The following is a 17,341-nucleotide window of genomic DNA, read 5'->3' on the forward strand; positions in this document are numbered from 1 at the left end:
TTGCCTCAGGAGGACATTTCCAAATGTTAAAGTAGGCAGTGGTTAGGCTGCAGGGCCACCATTCCTCCCAGCTGCATGTGGCCACTTAAGGTTTGGAAACAGCTTTGGCTTTGCACTGCAACGACACAGCTTCTGTTTATTTGCTACTTACTGAAAATAAATGAAAATCAGGGGATCCTCAAGTGTGAAAGTGAACACTTGAGTGCTGTTCTGGATTGCTTTGAGAAGAGCCAGCTACCTGTTGACTCTACTACCCTTTGGGCTACTGTTGAATCCTAAGCACAGCAAGACCTGATTCCAACCAGGAGTGGGGTCACCCTGCTTGCAGCTGTGCAGAGAGGCAGCCAGCCAACTGGGGAGTCACAGCACATGCTCCTGCTGTTCTGGCTGAGGAGACCTGTTGATGGATATTTGCTCATACAAAGGTGCATTGGCTCTAGAACAGCTAATCAGAGCCTCATTTTCACAGCTTTCTCATAAAAAGATGGGACCTGGGCAGTAGGACTGCCCTGTGTTGTGAATGCCCCATCCCTGGCAGTGATCAAGGCCAGGCTGGGTGGGGCTTTCAGCAACCTGATCTAGTGGAAGGTGTCCCTGCCTGTGGCAGAGAGGTTAGAATTAGATCATCCTTAAAGTCCCTTCCAATTTCAACCATTCTAAGATTCTATGTTGTGCTCAATGTGTTGTAAAGTGAGGGGCTGCTGCGCTGCACGCAGCAATAACACGCTCAGGAATTAAGGCTGCTTCCCTGCCAAGGCAGAGCAGCCCTCCTGCACACCAGGGCAGAACAGCTATTGTCTGTGTAGTGGTGGCTCTACAGGAGAGGATGTACGGGCTTGCACTCTTGTAAACTATGATCATGCAACAGGAGGGACCAAAGTAATAAGTTCTTGATCTTCTCCTTAATGTCGGAACGCCTCCACAAAGCCTGCTACCTTTTGGAGGGGTTATTATTTTCACATTCCCTGAATACACCTGTTGTTTCGCACTACTGTTCAGGCCAGGCTTAGCCTAAAATTCTGCTAGTGAAGCATATGTAACGATCAAAGGAATGCATCTCCATAGTGTATGGTATCCATTTAAAACTGCCTCCCCTAGTACTTGGCAGGCTGAAAGCCATTTGAAAATGAAATATTCTATTCTCTAACTTCTGTCCTGAACTGGTCTTCAAAAGGGGGGGATGAAGGGCTAATAAAGAAAGGCTGTTAACCCTTGAACATAATTCTGAGATATAAAGGATTTTATTCATCTTCACAGCATTTTTAATTCTGAGACACTATCTGAGCAGCATTACTCATCAAAGAATGAAACGTGACAGAAGAGCACAGGGCTGACCACTCAGCTTTACACACTTTGCAAAAGTAAATAAACCAGTGTATTACTGTGACTGCCCTGGCCAGCTGATTTGGAAATGCGTAGTCACTGCTGCTGTCCTTAGAAAGAGATGCAAGAGCCTCATCTCTCTGTGAGGCAATCCCTCTCTCCTTGTCAGCCTGAGCTGAAAAATTGTACCAGAACAGTAATCACTGCAAGGGTGCAGGCACTTTGTGATTTTTGCAGGTTGCAGTTTGAGACCTGCATCCTATGAGGGTGAGTAGCCTAATGTGACCTCTCTGCAGCTCTTTCACAGCTTATGCTAGGCAAGTCACTTAACTGTACATGGCTCAGTTTACCTGTGAAGCGAGGTTAAGCATTAAAAAGCAATAGACCGAAGTATTTCTTAACATTTTATAAATATCTAAAACCTGTAACAAAGGTATAAATTACTCAACCGATACACCAAGAAGCACTGATGAGGGAATGGGAAATTAACCATAACAAACCACTTTAACACAGTGTCTCCACACTCTGCTCAGCGAGAGGTGCTTCACTGAAAGAGGTGCAGTCTCTTGGTGTACCCAGAAATGCTTGGCAAAACTTTAGCAAGCAGAGAAACTGTTTAGAAATCTTCGTCATCGAAGGTCTCGGTGCACCTCAGCATGACAGTCTCATAATCAAACTGAAGATCTTCTTCCTGAAAGCCCCCCCAAAGTCAAGCAGGGTTAAAAACTACAGGAGCTGATTGTATTTCAAATATACAGTGGGTTGGTCAAGTGCTGACATGTGCCAGCTGATGTGTCATGAGCCCTCCTCTGAATCAGCAAATCAGCACTTGCCAGGTGCCTGAGGTGCCAGATGAAGAATAGCTCAAATCTTCAACCAATTTCTTTCTAAAATCACAGGGCTCCACCTTGTGTCTATCAATGTAATTTAGACAACTGGGCCCGAGTGTGGTAGCAAGTGGGTCGTGTAACAGGCTCTGAAGATATGAGAGCTTCCTTGTAAGCCCTTAATTTCTACTGACTTCAGGCTTTGCTGCTCTTTTAGCAACAACAGGAAATAGTTTTGTCTTTCACCAGTTTACAGAGAGAAAGTGGCTCTTCAGAAAAATGTAAGTGTAGGAGAGAAAAGTGTTCATGTCTGCATTCCATCTAGTCTACCTTCTGCACGGATGCAAGACTCTTTAGGGCAAAACTACTTTTTAAAAATAGGTGCCATTTAAAAAATAAATAGTGTAAGGAGCACTAAATCCAACTTTCTTTTTAAGTGTCTCACCTAAAAATCTGTAGTTTTAACAGAAATTGGGCCTTTGAAGAAGCAAAAGCCCTCAGTGCCATTTAGAAAAAGACCCTCAGATTTTTACTTACTGTAAAACCTTTCGACCTCAACCTAAACTAATTCTTTACTACTTTTGCTGCTACACATCTCTTATGTGACCTTAAGACAACAGCTCTTGAAAAATGACAAGACGGCTTTAATCTCACACTCAAAAATATTTCTCTACCATCTATGATGGAAGTATGCTCCTGTTCTCATTTTTGGGTCACTATCCTTTTAAGAGCCCTCCCCATCCTTGTCCAAATGATTTACTCTCTCCTCTTGTGCAAAAGCCTTTCTCAAACATTTTATACCAATGGGGTGCATGCCCTCGGCAGGCTTGAGAGCCAGGACAGCAGTTCAAGAAAGGCTGCGCTCAGTGGATCTGAGATTACAAAATCCGGAATATACACAATGCAATAGTAATACTTTGTACCTGGACAGTTATCCAGAAATGGCGTTACATAGCACTGGCATATGTTGAGCAGCAATAAAACCCATCACCTCATCAGCTCTGCAGATGAAAGGAGACCATAAGCTGTCTTTTCTATTTCAGTTAGGTGCAAACTGCATGCCTTGCCTTGGTACTGTACCTGCTACCCACCGCTATGTCTTCTACAAAGTATGTGCACAGTGCACCAAGACTTCACATTATCCTTGGGATAACTTATCTCAGCACTGCCCAGACTCTTGGGCTAGTGTAGCACTAGCATAGGTACTGCATCAAGGGATGGGGTTCAGTGGGCAGGAAGAGCTCCTTTCCCTGTCAAATCCAAGAGTCTCTGATGCTCCAAGTAGCCCAATTTCTGGGGTAATGTATGTAGCCTATACTGAGGTGTCTGCTGCTGCTTGGGTTAGTTATCTATACAACTGCTTCCATAACTGCCTCAATTTGTTTGAGATGGAGCCGAATTTCTGCTCTCAAAACAAACAAACAAAAAAAAAAAATCGGTTTTTTTTTGCCTCTTGGTGCGATTTGCTGCACTGCAGTTCTCTAAACCAAAACAGACTCTGACCTTCTTATCATCAGTACTCCCTAGCCTTGATTTCTGCTCACACACTGTTTTTATTGTCTTATCACAGACAACTCAAAGTTCCTCCCTAAAAGAAGTGCACACATCCTTTTATTTCCTTTTGGATTCAGGGAGCTCAGTCAACTGCCAATCTGCAGTACTTAAGCTTCTTTTCCTGCTTGTCTTCCCATTACTCGTATTTTCCTAGTCTTATTCCAAATGTCCCTTTTCAAAGCTTGAAAGGGATACTGTCTCTTATACCACCTCATCTGGGAGCTGTGGGAAGGACTTGGGCTCACACATAACAATGCAGCACCAAGCAGAAGGACAAAATGGGACCACTTAATGCTGCCAGGAATGACTTTCACAAAAGGAATTTAAAACTGGAAAATACTGTACCTTTGTTTTCTAGGCCTGCACAGTTCGTGGTCATTTACATAAATACGGAAGAGCTCTGATGCAGAACATAGTTATTCTATGTAATAAGGCTGTGTAGATCAGTGCTTGGTCTCTGACAAAGGCCGGGAGTGGATGTTCAGGCAAAAAGTCCAAGAACTGTGCATGCACTGTGCTCTGTTCCACAATATATACTCCGACATTATGGCAAACTGTGCTGTGAGGACCTTCTGAGCTGGAAATTGTATCTGGACCTTCAGATTTAGTAATTGTCAATGGATTGATGTTCAGGAGTTAAATCTGATAATTTTCATGTGCAAGTGTTTTTTAATGTTGAGTTGTTTTTTTCTTTTTTAATTTTTCTTAATTAGTGTTTTCTAGTTATTCTTGTGTTAGACACAATGAATAATTGTTTTGGGTACCAACTCCACACCATTTCAGACCAAAATTCTCTCACAGTACATGTCAGTCTTTTTTGTGGAGAAGTCCTACTTAGTTGCTCCTCTTTAATGCCTTTTGGTGTGCCTGCTGCCATTTTCTGAGCTTCCTTTAGTGCTACTGTCTCTCTGAGATGGGGGGAATCAAGTGGCATGCAGCAGTTGCTACATGCTTAGTGGTGCATCACTAGTTTCTGCTTAGTTTTCTGTCCCAGTTACCCCTCATCAGAAACACTCTATTTCCTTCAAAGGAGCATCTGCTCAAGTAACAAAGACTGGGTGGAATATAGGTGATGGAAAATAGCAAAAGAGTGGCTACTGTGGAGGTACAATTGACTCTGAATCCAAACAAGCAACTCTGGCTGAGGTGTATCTATCTCCCTTTTGCTTGTCCACCTACGTGCAAGCTCTGAGCCACCTCCTTGGGAGGAGGGCAAGAATGCAAACACCATGACTTCTGGCTCAGGGAACCTGCAACTGTAAGGCTGAAGTTAAGAGGCAGCTCAGCAGCTGTTTATCAGTTCTTTCAAGAACATGAATACCCTACTCCTAAGGCCTTCCAGCAGATGGCTCAGCCTAGGGAACCTGGCACCCAGACAAGGAGAAGGTGGTCCTACTGAGCTCAGAATGGAGCATCTGAGTGTTAATGGAGGACTGCAAAGTCAGCTTCGCCTGCTCAGATGCTTTCATGAAAACAAAAAAAAAAGAGAGATCCTCATATAATTTGCCATTTTGAATAATTTCTAAGCACTATAAACACCTCACACTTTGCTTCTTACAAAGGCAATCCTACTGACCTTTTGAAATGACACATCTGAAGTGATGAGCCCCAAGTTGTCATTTGTAATGATTCTGGACAATATGATCAGAAGCACAGAAAACAGAAATCCTTTTTTGACAATGACAGAAACATATTGTTTCTATAAGAAATCCTTTGGCAAAGCTTACCTGGCAAAACTGTGTATCAGCAAAGAAGAGTTTTTTTAGGAAGTCAGTGATCTGCCGATAGAGCATGTGGTGCTCCTTTGGATTTTCGTAAGTGCAGCTTGCAAATGCTGAACTGAAAATGGAACCAGACAATACATTCAACTTTCCATTCCTTCATTTCTCCTCCTACTTTAGCTTTTCCATATTTTTACTTTCTCTCCTTCATATTTTTCTTATAAATTAAAAAAATATTCAAATTGTTTTCAAGATGATTCTGATATTAAATACAATAGCCAAGCAAGACAGGGAAGGGTGGAAATAGATGTACTGATGAGATAGATACTTTCTATCAAATGCAAGGAAAATATGTAAGGAAAGAGAATGGCAATAGAAGAAACCAGAATCACAACAAATAGATCCACATAACAGCTTTAGTAACATTGTTTTGGGGAGAAGTATCTATCCATTACAACAGAGAGCAACAATGGTTATTTGTTGGTGTAATTTTTTAGGGTTGTTTAGAGAAACAGCTTTGACTTCTTTTGTAAAGTTTTTGAGTGAATGCAGTAACGTGTAGTCATGAAATGACATATTAGCTATCACTGGCAGGTTTGTGTTCAGGTAACAGGTACTTCTGTCAAAAAAGCAATGAATTTTGTTCCTCTCCTCTATATCCTCCCTGGAATTTTACAAAGTTCTGCCATCATGTCTCTGTCTAGAATTACAAGGCACAGAGCGACAGGGAAGGAAGAGAAGAGCATAAATGTTGACTACTGAAATACTAATCTAATTTGGGACCTAAAACAGATTGCAAAGATGATGGCAATACACTGCAGTATTAAGGAATAGTTAATCTTATTTTAAAAACAAACAACAATTGTGACCTAATAAATGTTATTTAATAGATCCGTATTTCTTAAGCCCTATTATATATTCAAGCATATTCTGATCAACAGCCAAAACAGCCTTTTTTCCATTCATTCTGCTCTGGAAGTGCAAGGTGGAATGGTGGTAAAAGAGATTCACACTAAAGAACTCTAAATACGGAAAAATAAGTAGGAAAAGGGATTAAAAAAAACCCAAACCAAACCAAAACCAAACCCAGAATAAAAACACTATTTGCAAAAAGAAACAATCCTAATGAAGTAGCAAGAATGCATAAAGATGAGTTTTAATGTGATTTTCCTCTTCAGGAAAGCACCCTTTTCTTTCTTTGGTCTGAAAAATCAAAGGCAGTGCCAGCTTTGCATCTGACATGTTCTCTTTTAGGTAACTCATCTGACCTGTAGAGGAAAAAGATGTTTCTATTTAATAGGTCTTGTATTTCTTTCATGTAACTACTCATGTCAACCACACTTTAGCTTGATCACTTCCTTGTGATTGAATTGGGGTACTTGAAAAAGGTACGGGAGACAATGTTAGAAAATTATCTTTTTTGTCATTAAACGTGGGTAGAGTTTATGATTAGCTGACTTATCCAGGGAATGCCTTATAGTCCTCCTAGACCTGGTAAGTGAGAGAGAGAAAAGGAAAGTATTACAAATACTGTAATTTGAAAAGATGGAAAGCTATGCAGAGTAGTGAAGAAAATGAGAAGGACCCTAGTTACTTTGAAGTGATGGGGTGTTCTTAGTAAGTGATTCTTACTAATTCTGTCGTAAATGCCTATTAATCATTTCACTTATGCACCTTAAGAGACAGTATTATTATGAGCACAATTGCTGGAGGCTGCTATTGTAACCATTTACTAAAAATCAGGCACAAAAAGAGAAGCTAGGCTATTGCCTTACTATGCAGAAAACTTGCCATGGAGAATTGATAGTGGGCTACTAACTTAGTCTGTCTAGCAAAAGGGGTGAGTTTGCAATTTACCTCTCGCTAGACATTCCTTGAGTCTCACTTCTGTCAAGGAAACCAGCAGCAACATCAAATGCATCTTCAAACATTACCTATTGGAGAAACACTTCAGATGTCAACATATTCAGCCACCTAGAAGTTCTACCTAGTAGATAATTTTTAAAAATGAAGCTTTTAAAAGCATGATATTATTTCTTTCCTTTTACAAGTATGCTTACGGCTAGAGTAAACCAAGAGGGTTTTGTGAAGACAGGATTAATAGGGAATAACCTTATTTCATGACTAGGAACATAAGGTTAGTACATTCCCTTCAGTCTGTGTTTCAGCTTCTAGGAATTAGACTTAACATTACATCTCCCAAAAATCAGTAAAAAACATGAACTGTATCAGTGCTTTAGAGACTTGACCATGGGCTGCTGCTTCTGGCTGGAGACCTCAGTCTCCCCAAATCTCATTCCAGTGTGTGTGACATGGCTTGCAAAGGAATTTAGATGCTCCCTGCGACAGACTGATGAACTCATTAGTTTACTCTGCCATAATGAAGTTCACACATTTTCTGTGCCAGAAAGTACTGTACATGCAACACCCCCATGACATTTCCTAAGGAGGTCAGCAATATAAGTTGTGTCATGTGACTCAAAAAGAACTTGTCAATACCATTTACTTACATGCTAAAGGTAGGCATCTGCAGCTAATAAAATTACACATCTTTGAGCAACTAGTTGCTTAAGTAATCAGTGCTCCAGGAACAGTTTACAAAGAGTTGGCTGTTATTTCATCTCTTTTTAACAAATGCCCCGGTCTACTCAGTCACTAAGTTCTTCGCTCTGCAGAGGTGCACGACACAGGCAGTCATTAGCCCTGTACCACTGGAACTTTCTCTTTGCTACCAAGTGCTTTGATGAAAAAAAGCCACACAACCCAAAACACAGCAGGCCTTGGCAAACTGGGTATTCCTTCTGGATTTAGATCATCTGTGCTCCTTGGAGAGTTTGCAGAGAACAGTAACTGCGTAATTCTTGTCCTTGCTTCCTACCCCTGGAGCAAGTTAGAGCAAATTTAACTGTTACTTAGCACAAAAACTACAGGTCAGTGGAGACTATCAGGATTACTACCACTGCACTCCTATAGCTTGCCAAGGAGACAATTCTCTTTTACCAAGAGAGAATTTAGTGCAGACACTTACTCAAAGACTACTTATTGTTTTCACTTTTCGCATTCAAGTGGTCTTGGGAAAGCTTAATTGCAACTACTGTATGTTAACAATTAAAAGCTGCAGAGCCAATTAGCATCTGAAAGCTTGGAGTTTCAGAGGCAGATGTATGTTACTGAACACTTACTTCCTCTGGTGTGGAGACTGAGGAATCACTGGCTTCCTCACTGTTACCTCGACTGTCCCTCACACTACCTTCAGTGCATGCAGGCTCCTGGCAAGCAACCTTAGGATCCATGAGGAAATCTCTCTGTCTACAGTACTGCAAGATGCTGTCTCTCCTGTCTTCTGAAAGCTCTTGCCAGAGGTGGGAAATAGCCGTGGATACCTCAGGAATAGGCACCTCCTCAGTGCAAACAATTCCATGCTCTATCAGTAGGTCCACTGTGTGCTTATAAAAATACAGGTATCTGCAATGAACGGAAAGTGAGCATCTTTTAAAAGCAGGCTATGATGCAGCCATTTACTGTAATTCAGCAGGAGCCTGGGGAGTAGCTCTGATTCATAACTTCAATCACTCTCCCCCAAAGACTTCATACAATTACTGCAGGTTCTCCAACACTGTTTGGAGATCTTAGCAACTCTTTGCCAAGGTTTCATCTGCAAGAGGCAGGTTCTAGCCACAGTCCAAGCAAAGCTGCCTCACAACAGAAGCTCCAGGCACTGCACACTGCACTTGTTGCACAGGCAAACTTCATTCTGGCATTTCATAAATTTTGAGTTACTTGCCTTTATATCTGAGGATTTTACATTGTAATTCACTTTTTATACTTTTAGTGGCATCACACTACACTTAGCCTTGGCTGAGGCCATATCCTGATGTATTAGGTATTATACATACAGATAGACTACCCCAGGTCTGGATGCTCTGACTTAAATAAGCATAGGAGCTCAATTTCCTCCATTTTATATCTGAAGAAACACATCCTTAAGACTGACTTCTGTGCAGTCTGTAGTGAAATTTGTAATGGAACATATGTGCCATAATTTCAACCCTGTTACTAATCTCGGAATGAGCCCACTTCTTCTGTTAGCACTGTGTGGCACAGTGAACTAGGGATAATAATATCTACTTTGGAAAGGTTATTTTATGTTAATTAAATGCTTAGAGCCTCTCAGATGAAAATAACAAGATAAAAAGAGTACAAACCAAGAGTTGTATAAACAGCAGTCACTCTTACTAAGTTTGGGCTCAAAATGATTCCTTGAAGGTGTCCCAGATGAGCACATTTCCTGATTAACTGAACAGTATTGCATGAGAGAAAATAACTCGGAAGAGTTCAGTCTCTTTTCTTTACTCATTTTCCTTTCTTTTCTCATTTTCTCCTCTCCTCCCCTTTCCTCATAGTTGTTCCAGCAAACCAATATCGAAAAATCTTAAGATTCTGCACTCAAGCATAAACATATTCAAACTCCAGTTTCCACACTCTGGAGTATTTTCCTTCATTGTGGGAGACAAAATAACAGAAGGAGAATAAGCATTCTCATGTACAGTATTGCTCTCACTAAAGATTCTGGATATCCAGCTCCAAACAAAGGATCTGGAGTTTCTCAAACAGAAGAATATGAATGGTCATTAGACTGCTTTGCCAAAGAAATTAAGCTTGAACCATGATTCAACCATTTCCTTCCTGGCTGGAAGGATACAACAACACTTTGCACTGGACAGGGTACCCTACCAATATAGCTCCTGTTGCTGGACATGGGGGGAAAAAAAAAAAGGCAAGCCAGTTGAAGCTCAAAGCATTTCTGATGCTGGCCAAATAATATGATTACGCAGTCACCAAAAGGCTGTTATTTTCTTTGATGAAGAGTCCCTATTGTTTTATGCCTGTTATAAAAGACCATTTTTTGAGAAGAATTAGCTATGAACCAACTGCGGTCTGCCATATGACTGTAGGATAACTGCCAGAGTTCATACAGTACAGGCCCTGGTCTACCTCGTCAGTGAAGAAGCTGTTTATGGCTCTGTCATGCATGCTTTCATGAAGCAGAGCTTACTTCCCCCAGAAAATCTCGAGTCAGCACATTTCAAGGTCTTGTAAATGATACCTTACTACAGCCACCTCTGATTCTCACAGGAGCAAAAGCAGGAACAGGAGCGGGAGGCTGGTGCCATCTGCTGGCACAACTGAAGCCTCACTTTGATGAAAAACTCAATAATCTAAGTGAATTTTATAAATAAGCACCGGCTCAAAGGAAAAGAGAAGAAGGAACCGCAGAAGTTTTTGTTTATGTGGAAGAGGATGCCAGGCACACCTATGGATTCTCCTGCACTGCATATTTTTAACTCTGAAATGGTTAGGGTGAAACTGCTTGATGGTACAGGATAGATTAGATACCCATCTGTTTCTCAAATCTTTACAACTAAATTATCATTTATGCTTTTGGAAAGCATCCATGACGTCTAAGTACCTCCTAGTGCTGTCTGACAGCAAGAGGAAGAATGTGATGAATAATGTACTCAGTCTTAAGATACCAATAACTTCGAAATAAACCCAGTAATTTTACCATTTCAACCAGAGACTAAAATACATAGATCACTGACACAAGAACAGTGGTCTTTGATTTTGAGGTCCTGCATCAGGCACTTAGGAGCTGATTGTAAAGGAGGTCACAGGCTTGCACCCACTAGCTAGAAGTCTGACACACATAGGTGTTTAGGTTCCCCTTCTCCCCCCTGCCATGCTGCAGACATTCTGAAGAGCGCTTTCTGGTATCTTTCAGACCACCACTATTTTGCAGCCCAAAGGCTGAGGACTACATGATCTTCCCTAACGGGATCCAGCCTCATCCTGCTCTGATCCCACAAAAAAGTACTGCAAGCTGTCAGGAGCTAAAGGTCTATTTCTGTGAGGGGCAATAGTGTTCAAGCTCCTCATAACAATGCTATTACAGGCAGAATGAACATCACTGTGGGGGAAAGTGTCTGCCTCTACCCCTGGTTCCTGCACCTCCCCAGAACACATACAGCTAGACATACATCAATTCTTACATTCCTAAAATCTAGCCCTGTTGCAGAGATACAACTTGATAGTGGTACTGATGCCACACGGACATGCACCTACATAAAGCATTCTGGATGAATAATCTCCTATTCCATCTGAGCTTGCCTATTGAACCACTTTTGTTAGCAGGTCTGTTGCATCTGACCCTGCAAGCAGTATGGACAGTGGTAAAACATGGCCACACATGGACTGACATATTTAAAAGAAAATTTTTTCCCTTTCTTGAGGATGGGTGGAAAATCCCCAGGGATTTTCCAAGGCCTGGAGAGCTGGGGGCTGCTATGATGCTGGGAGCCCATTGACATGCGAGTATCAGGTAAGGGACTTAGGAGGTGCTCAGGTTCATCACCAGCAGGGTTAAAATTGCTGGCATAAAGCTTCTGCAAGGCAGATAAAAGCTCCAGTAGGGCTGCATGAACAGCAGCAACTGGATGCACAGTGCTATTTCAAACAACTTAAAAAACTGAAGTCAACATGGGATGCATCTACCGTTCAAATTCCACCAGATCCGGGGATGAAGTGTCTGAAGACTGGATCAATTCTGGCTTCCTATCCTCTTCCAGTGTTGGCTTTTCGTGTTCTTGAATCAAATACCAGACAGAAGAGTCACTCTCACTTACAGCTTCGGAGGCTGATGCAGTGCTGGAAAGAACACAAGAATACACAGAATAAAAAGCCACATGAACAACTTATTAATTGAATTAATAAGATCCTTGTCATGCTCACTCCCGAGTGAAGGGCCATTCTTCCCAAGCCAGCCTTCTCCCCCTCTTTTTGTCTGCAGGCAAATGAGAAGTCCTTGCTGGAGATCAGCTACATAGGAGGGAAGGAAATACAAGCACTGACTAGAAATGAGACCAACAACATGCTTAGAGTGTTTTTTCACAGCACAGATATTACAGGGGTCCAGGTGAAATCTCTTTACCTCACACTGAAAGGCCTCTGCTTGGAAATACAGCAACAATGACAAAGAGGTTCAGAGATGCTGGGATGAAAACAAGTGCAAAATAGTATCTTTCTTTGGCATAAGCCTTTACCTGTGATTGCTGAAGTGCCTCTTGACATATTCCTCCCTGACTTCCTCCAAGCCAGATGGATTCCCATCCTCCAGACTGAAAGATTCTGTTGTCAGCAGAAAAGTTACTGTCACATCAGGGCACTCTAGGCTTCCCTCTCACCCTCAGCCCAAAACAAACAGAGTAATTTCAACAACTGGTTCTTCACAAGCCAGAGCTTTTCATAAGCAAAAATGATGTAAAAGGAGAAACTTCTGCCTCTTCTACAATGTAATTACCATTGGGGGTAATGGGGGGTTATGATTATTGAGGAACTTTGAATTGATACCTTCTTCCTGATGTTGGTCTGATAGACCTGATGGTGAAAACGACCAGCAAATCAATGTCCAGGCAAGTACTAGTCAATACAGTATTCACAAGCAGTATGAATTGTACTTATATGCAAGTAAATGCAAGGGGAAGTTTACTTCCAAACTCTCCTCAACCAGCCTCACTGCTTGTGATCCCTTCAATTTTATAAAACAATAGAACAGTTTGTGTTGGATAGGACCTTAAATATCATCTGGTTCCAACCCCCTGCCATGAGCAGGGACACCTTCTACCACACCAGGTTGCTCAAAGCCCCGTCCAACCTGGCCTTGAACACTGCCAGGGATGGGGCAGCCACAGCTTCTCTGGGCAACCTGTGCCAGTGCCTCACCACCCTCACAGTAAAGAATTTCTTCCTAATATCTAATATAAACCTACCTTCTTTCAGTTTAAATCCATTCCCCCTTGTCCTGTCACTACATGCCCTTGTAAAAAGTCTGTCTCCAGATTTCTTGTAGGCCCCCTTTATGTATTAGAAGACTGTTACAAGGTCTCCCCTGAGCCTTCTCTTCTCCAGACTGAACTCTTTCAGCCTCTCTTCATAAGAGAGGTTTACTCTGTCAAACTACTCCCTCTGCCTATGGCTGACTTTTATGATTTATCAAAGAATGTGCACACAGAGGAAATTGCTCATTTTAAGCACTGGGACTCCTAAGAGTAGCAAATTATTGGGAGGAGCAAGTTGAAAGAATAGCAATGTCTGGGCATTTTTTCTAGCCAACATTAATTTGCACACTTGAAGGGACATAAAAATACAGCCAAAGTCTCTACCCTATCAGCCCCCAGTCCTACTTGCTGCCACTGAGGGCAGTAGCCAGCATCAGTAAACAGAAGGCATGTTGGCAAGGGTGTGAAGTTCCAAAGTGGGAGCTGCCTCAACTGCTGACAGCACACACTAGACTAGTGTGATGCATGCTGTCACAAGTGATAATGGAAGAGTGCATGAAGATGACCCATCACGCTGAAAAAAAACAAAACTGTGGCATCTCTCTTACCCATTTCTATAAGAGGTTCTTAATTAGAGGCTCTGTTTCCTATTCTAGGAAATCCTCAAAAGCTTCTCTGTCCCCCTCCTTTACCTCACCCAGAGCCTGCTGTTCTGAAGTTTAAGTCCTGGCTGGGCTCAACTTGGACTGTGCCATGTTGCTGCAGCTGCGAGGAGCACACACGCTCCTGCAGCCTCTCAGTGGGAGCCCAAGCATGCAGCCTGGGGACCCACGCCAGCCCCAAACCTGACAGGGGTGAATTGGCAGAAGGGAGACAAGGGCACTCCACCTGAACTACTTGCTGCCATGGGTTAGCAGGAATTACTTGTTTCCTTCCTTCACGTAGGCTGAGGAAGGGGTAGGAACAACTGAGAGTCAGAGGGGGATTTCTGAGGTGCAGTGATTAGTAGGTCAATACACTTTTTGCTATCTCCTGCTTACTGCTACAACTAAAGCCACAGTTTAATGTTTTAATGGGCTCAGTCGTGTACCTATCTGTCTCTATTTAACAAATAAATTAACAAAACAAGTCCAGGCACTCTGTCCACGGCAAATGCAGTTGCATGCAGTTGCATACAGTTACCTTTCATCTTCAGCAAAGAGCCCAAGGTTTGCTCCAGCTTCTGGATAGATTTCTTAGCCTTACGCAAAACCTGATACTGAACATAAGAAGAAATGAGAACTGACTGCTCTCTGCTCTGACTAGATTCATATTTTAACATAGCTTGGTTGCTTTCTTCACTTTTCCTTCATTTCGACCTTCAGTTATATCAATGTCTCCGTGAAAACAACTGTGTTTTTTCACCAGCAACCGTCGTGCATATGAAAAACTAATACCAGAGCAAACTTAAATATAGGATATAAATATATATTATATTATGCAATACAAACACATAACATCTAGTTACATAGACATCTGCTACTTAACTCTGACCTTCTTTCATCAGCAAATGGTCTTGTTTGGCTCACTCTCTTCTTGGAGCATGTCCAGAAATACTATGCTGTGAAGTCTTGCTGGATATCTACAAACTTCAGGCATAAGACTTTACTAATCATTTCCCATGAGAATTTTGCTAGGAGAAGCCTTTGCCCTGTTGTAGTCTCAGCTACACTTATGTAAACTGGAACAACTTCAGTTTGCTGCACATCATTCCATCATTTATAGAAAATACAGATGAGAACATATGGCCAATACATTTAAACATATGCAGCTCAAAAATATTTCAAGATTTATGTGATTGGTGACACGATCCACAATCGCCATAGGCAGGATGAATATCTTGTAGAGTTTTCACATGGGATATTTTAGCCAGACACTAGCCACTGGGATTACAAGTGAATGTCTGTGTTTAGGCTCTCAAAGATACTGAGCCTCCTTGGCCTCCAAGTGTCACACAAGGGGCACATGATAGTATGAAAATGCAGTTTCAAGAATTGATGTGAAGATAGTCCCCTTAGACTAGACAAAATAAGTATCTGTTTAGTCCTGGCTTCTGGGATAATGGTGATTTCAGCTTAACTTGCATCTTGTTCAGAACATGGCAAACTGAACTCTTACCTCAACCTGCACGAGATGTAAGGTGCTCAGCAGGCACAAGCCCCAGATAGCAGTATTTTGTATGTTCGGAGCCTCAAAACCATTTACAAGGACAATTACCTTCCTAAGCAATCATTATGCTCTCCATTTTACAAACTGGAAAACTGAAAGTAACCGATCTTACTAAATGAAGTAGCGGTAGAGTCGAGGATAAAAAGGATTCCCCGTGTTTATTCCTCTGCCTTGAGAATGGTAATATCCGTCCTTCCAGTAGCATTTTTGGGTCAATTTTATCTTTATAAACAATTTTAAGGAAATAATTTTGGGGGTTTTGGTTTGTTGGGTTTGTTTTTTTTTGTTTTAGTTTAGTAGAGACAAATAAACAGTACTGGTGGTTGTTTTTTCCTGACTTATTTTTCCAGTGTGTTGAACACAGAGTGCATTCAGCCTCATAAGGCTGAATGAATTACTCCCTCCCCTACAACTTATTCTCTTAATCCTTAAACACACTATTCTGATTTCACAGCAAAATGCTGCAAAATGAAGATAACTTCATCATGGGATCCCTTGGTTTGTTTACAAAATATAAAGAAGCTGCAAAGCTATAAAGAAGCTGCAAAAACCATCTGAGAAAAGTGCAGACAGAGCCCATGATAAACCCATGATCCATAGATTACAAAGCGAGCAATTTTCTTACACTGACCTGCCTGCTTTAAAGTAAATGCAATCGAGGAAAGCTGCACAGAGTGAAATTACATACAGACTGGCATCCATAAAGATACAGTGGCCATCCTAAGGAACCTGGTTAAATTTAAGCACACCCACGTATAACAAGCACTGCACAAAGAAATAGTCACTGCTGCGCACCTTTGACGCTGAACTGCCTGACCGGGACAAAACAGCCTCCTGCAAGCCGCTGAAGAGGTTTGCCAGCGTAGCCCGGTGGCGTGCCTGTGATGAGCGCCGCTTGGCCACGTGAGGCTCTGCCACTTGCAGTTGTCTCAGGGGACTGGGATTCACTCTGGCATGCGTCTTCCTACAGCCTCCAGTTGTCTCCATCAAAAGCTGCAATGCAATATTTATTTATATTGAATAAATATGTAAGTAAGTGAAGAAAAAGAAACCTTAAAGACTGCATAGTGGACTGACGAAAAAGGCAAGCTTGGGTGACTGAAAAGGGCACTCCAGCTCATTTTTCCACAGGAAGTAATGGAGTTTGAAATCTTCTCTTTGCCTGAGGGATGTCACCTCTAAGTACTGACTAAGGCCTAACCTATCACTAATGATAAACTGGGCCGCGTGAAACACAGCTGAGGCAAGCCCCCCATCTCCTGCACCCTTCCCCACGATGACTTGATGCTGCATTTTCATGGGCTATCTGGGGCTCAGCTTCACATTGTGCTGAGGCTCCTCAGGCCCACCAATGGTAAAGACAGACTTCTTCTCCACGCCGGAATTCTTTCTCCAATTAACTGTGACATCTGAGCAGGCATTGGTACAAAATGTACACGTCTGAGAGGGCCAGATACATGCCCACCCGGGCCTGCTGCAGCCACCCCTCCGGCCTGACAGAGCCCAGATCGCCCGCCTTGGGAAGCCCTTCCTGGCACCGGACCAGTACTCCCTGCCCCATTACTGACCGTAAGCACGGCCTAGAGGTAAGAACGCCTACCCCTGCCGTTTCTTCTGCAGCCGGGAGGGAAAAGGCCGGCCCGGATAAGCCCCTGCGGGCATCCGCCGGAAGCTTCCGTGGATCGACAGAGCGATCGAGCGATCGAACGATCGATCGAACCCGCCCTGCCCTGCCCGGCTCGCCTCGGTTTCGGCCCGACCCCCTCGCATGTTCGCCGCTCCCCTGCCCATCCACGCCCAGCAACTCGAGCCGCACGTGGCAGAGGGCCAATCGGAACGCAGTCGGAGCTCGTCGGCAGCCAATAAGGAGGCG

General features: G+C 42.6%; 1 protein-coding gene across 4 annotated transcripts; it reads right to left on the reverse strand.

Annotated features, from left to right (window-relative positions):
- Window positions 1-1,714: 1,714 nt before the first annotated feature.
- On the reverse strand, window positions 1,715-17,139 carry STRA8 (stimulated by retinoic acid 8). Of its 4 annotated transcripts, XR_010610884.1 has the most exons (10): window positions 17,037-17,119; window positions 16,264-16,461; window positions 14,443-14,518; window positions 12,526-12,610; window positions 11,978-12,130; window positions 8,608-8,890; window positions 7,283-7,359; window positions 5,432-5,543; window positions 3,074-3,151; window positions 1,941-2,014 (listed from the first exon to the last, which is right to left on the reverse strand). XR_010610884.1 is itself a non-coding variant. In XM_065671683.1 (9 exons), the coding sequence occupies exons 2-9, from the start codon at window positions 16,453-16,455 to the stop codon at window positions 1,940-1,942; spliced, it is 1,053 nt and encodes a 350-aa protein (XP_065527755.1). In that variant the 5' UTR covers window positions 16,456-16,461; window positions 17,069-17,139; the 3' UTR covers window positions 1,715-1,939. The 4 variants fall into 4 exon arrangements, 3 of the variants coding, with proteins under 3 accessions (XP_065527755.1, XP_065527771.1, XP_065527745.1); XM_065671683.1 differs by lacking the exon at window positions 3,074-3,151 and having other exon boundaries at window positions 1,715-2,014; window positions 17,069-17,139; XM_065671699.1 differs by lacking the exon at window positions 3,074-3,151 and having other exon boundaries at window positions 1,715-2,014; window positions 8,809-8,890.
- Between the last annotated feature and the right edge of the window lie 202 nt (window positions 17,140-17,341).

The sequence above is a fragment of the Lathamus discolor genome, chromosome 1 (assembly GCF_037157495.1).
Source record: "Lathamus discolor isolate bLatDis1 chromosome 1, bLatDis1.hap1, whole genome shotgun sequence".
In the NCBI taxonomy this organism is placed as follows: Eukaryota; Metazoa; Chordata; class Aves; order Psittaciformes; family Psittacidae; genus Lathamus; species Lathamus discolor.

What these genes read in the sequence shown, in the direction of transcription:
- STRA8 (XM_065671683.1), bottom strand. Translation starts at nt 16,455, where the DNA reads ATGGAGACAACTGGAGGCTGTAGGAAGACGCATGCCAGAGTGAATCCC. An exon ending in AGGCACTTCAGCAATCACAG is followed by an intron (nt 12,131 to 12,525) that starts GTAAAGGCTTAT and finishes TGTTCTTTCCAG; the next exon opens with CACTGCATCAGCCTCCGAAG. An exon ending in CAAGGAATGTCTAGCGAGAG is followed by an intron (nt 5,544 to 7,282) that starts GTAAATTGCAAA and finishes TTCCATTTTCAG; the next exon opens with TTCAGCATTTGCAAGCTGCA.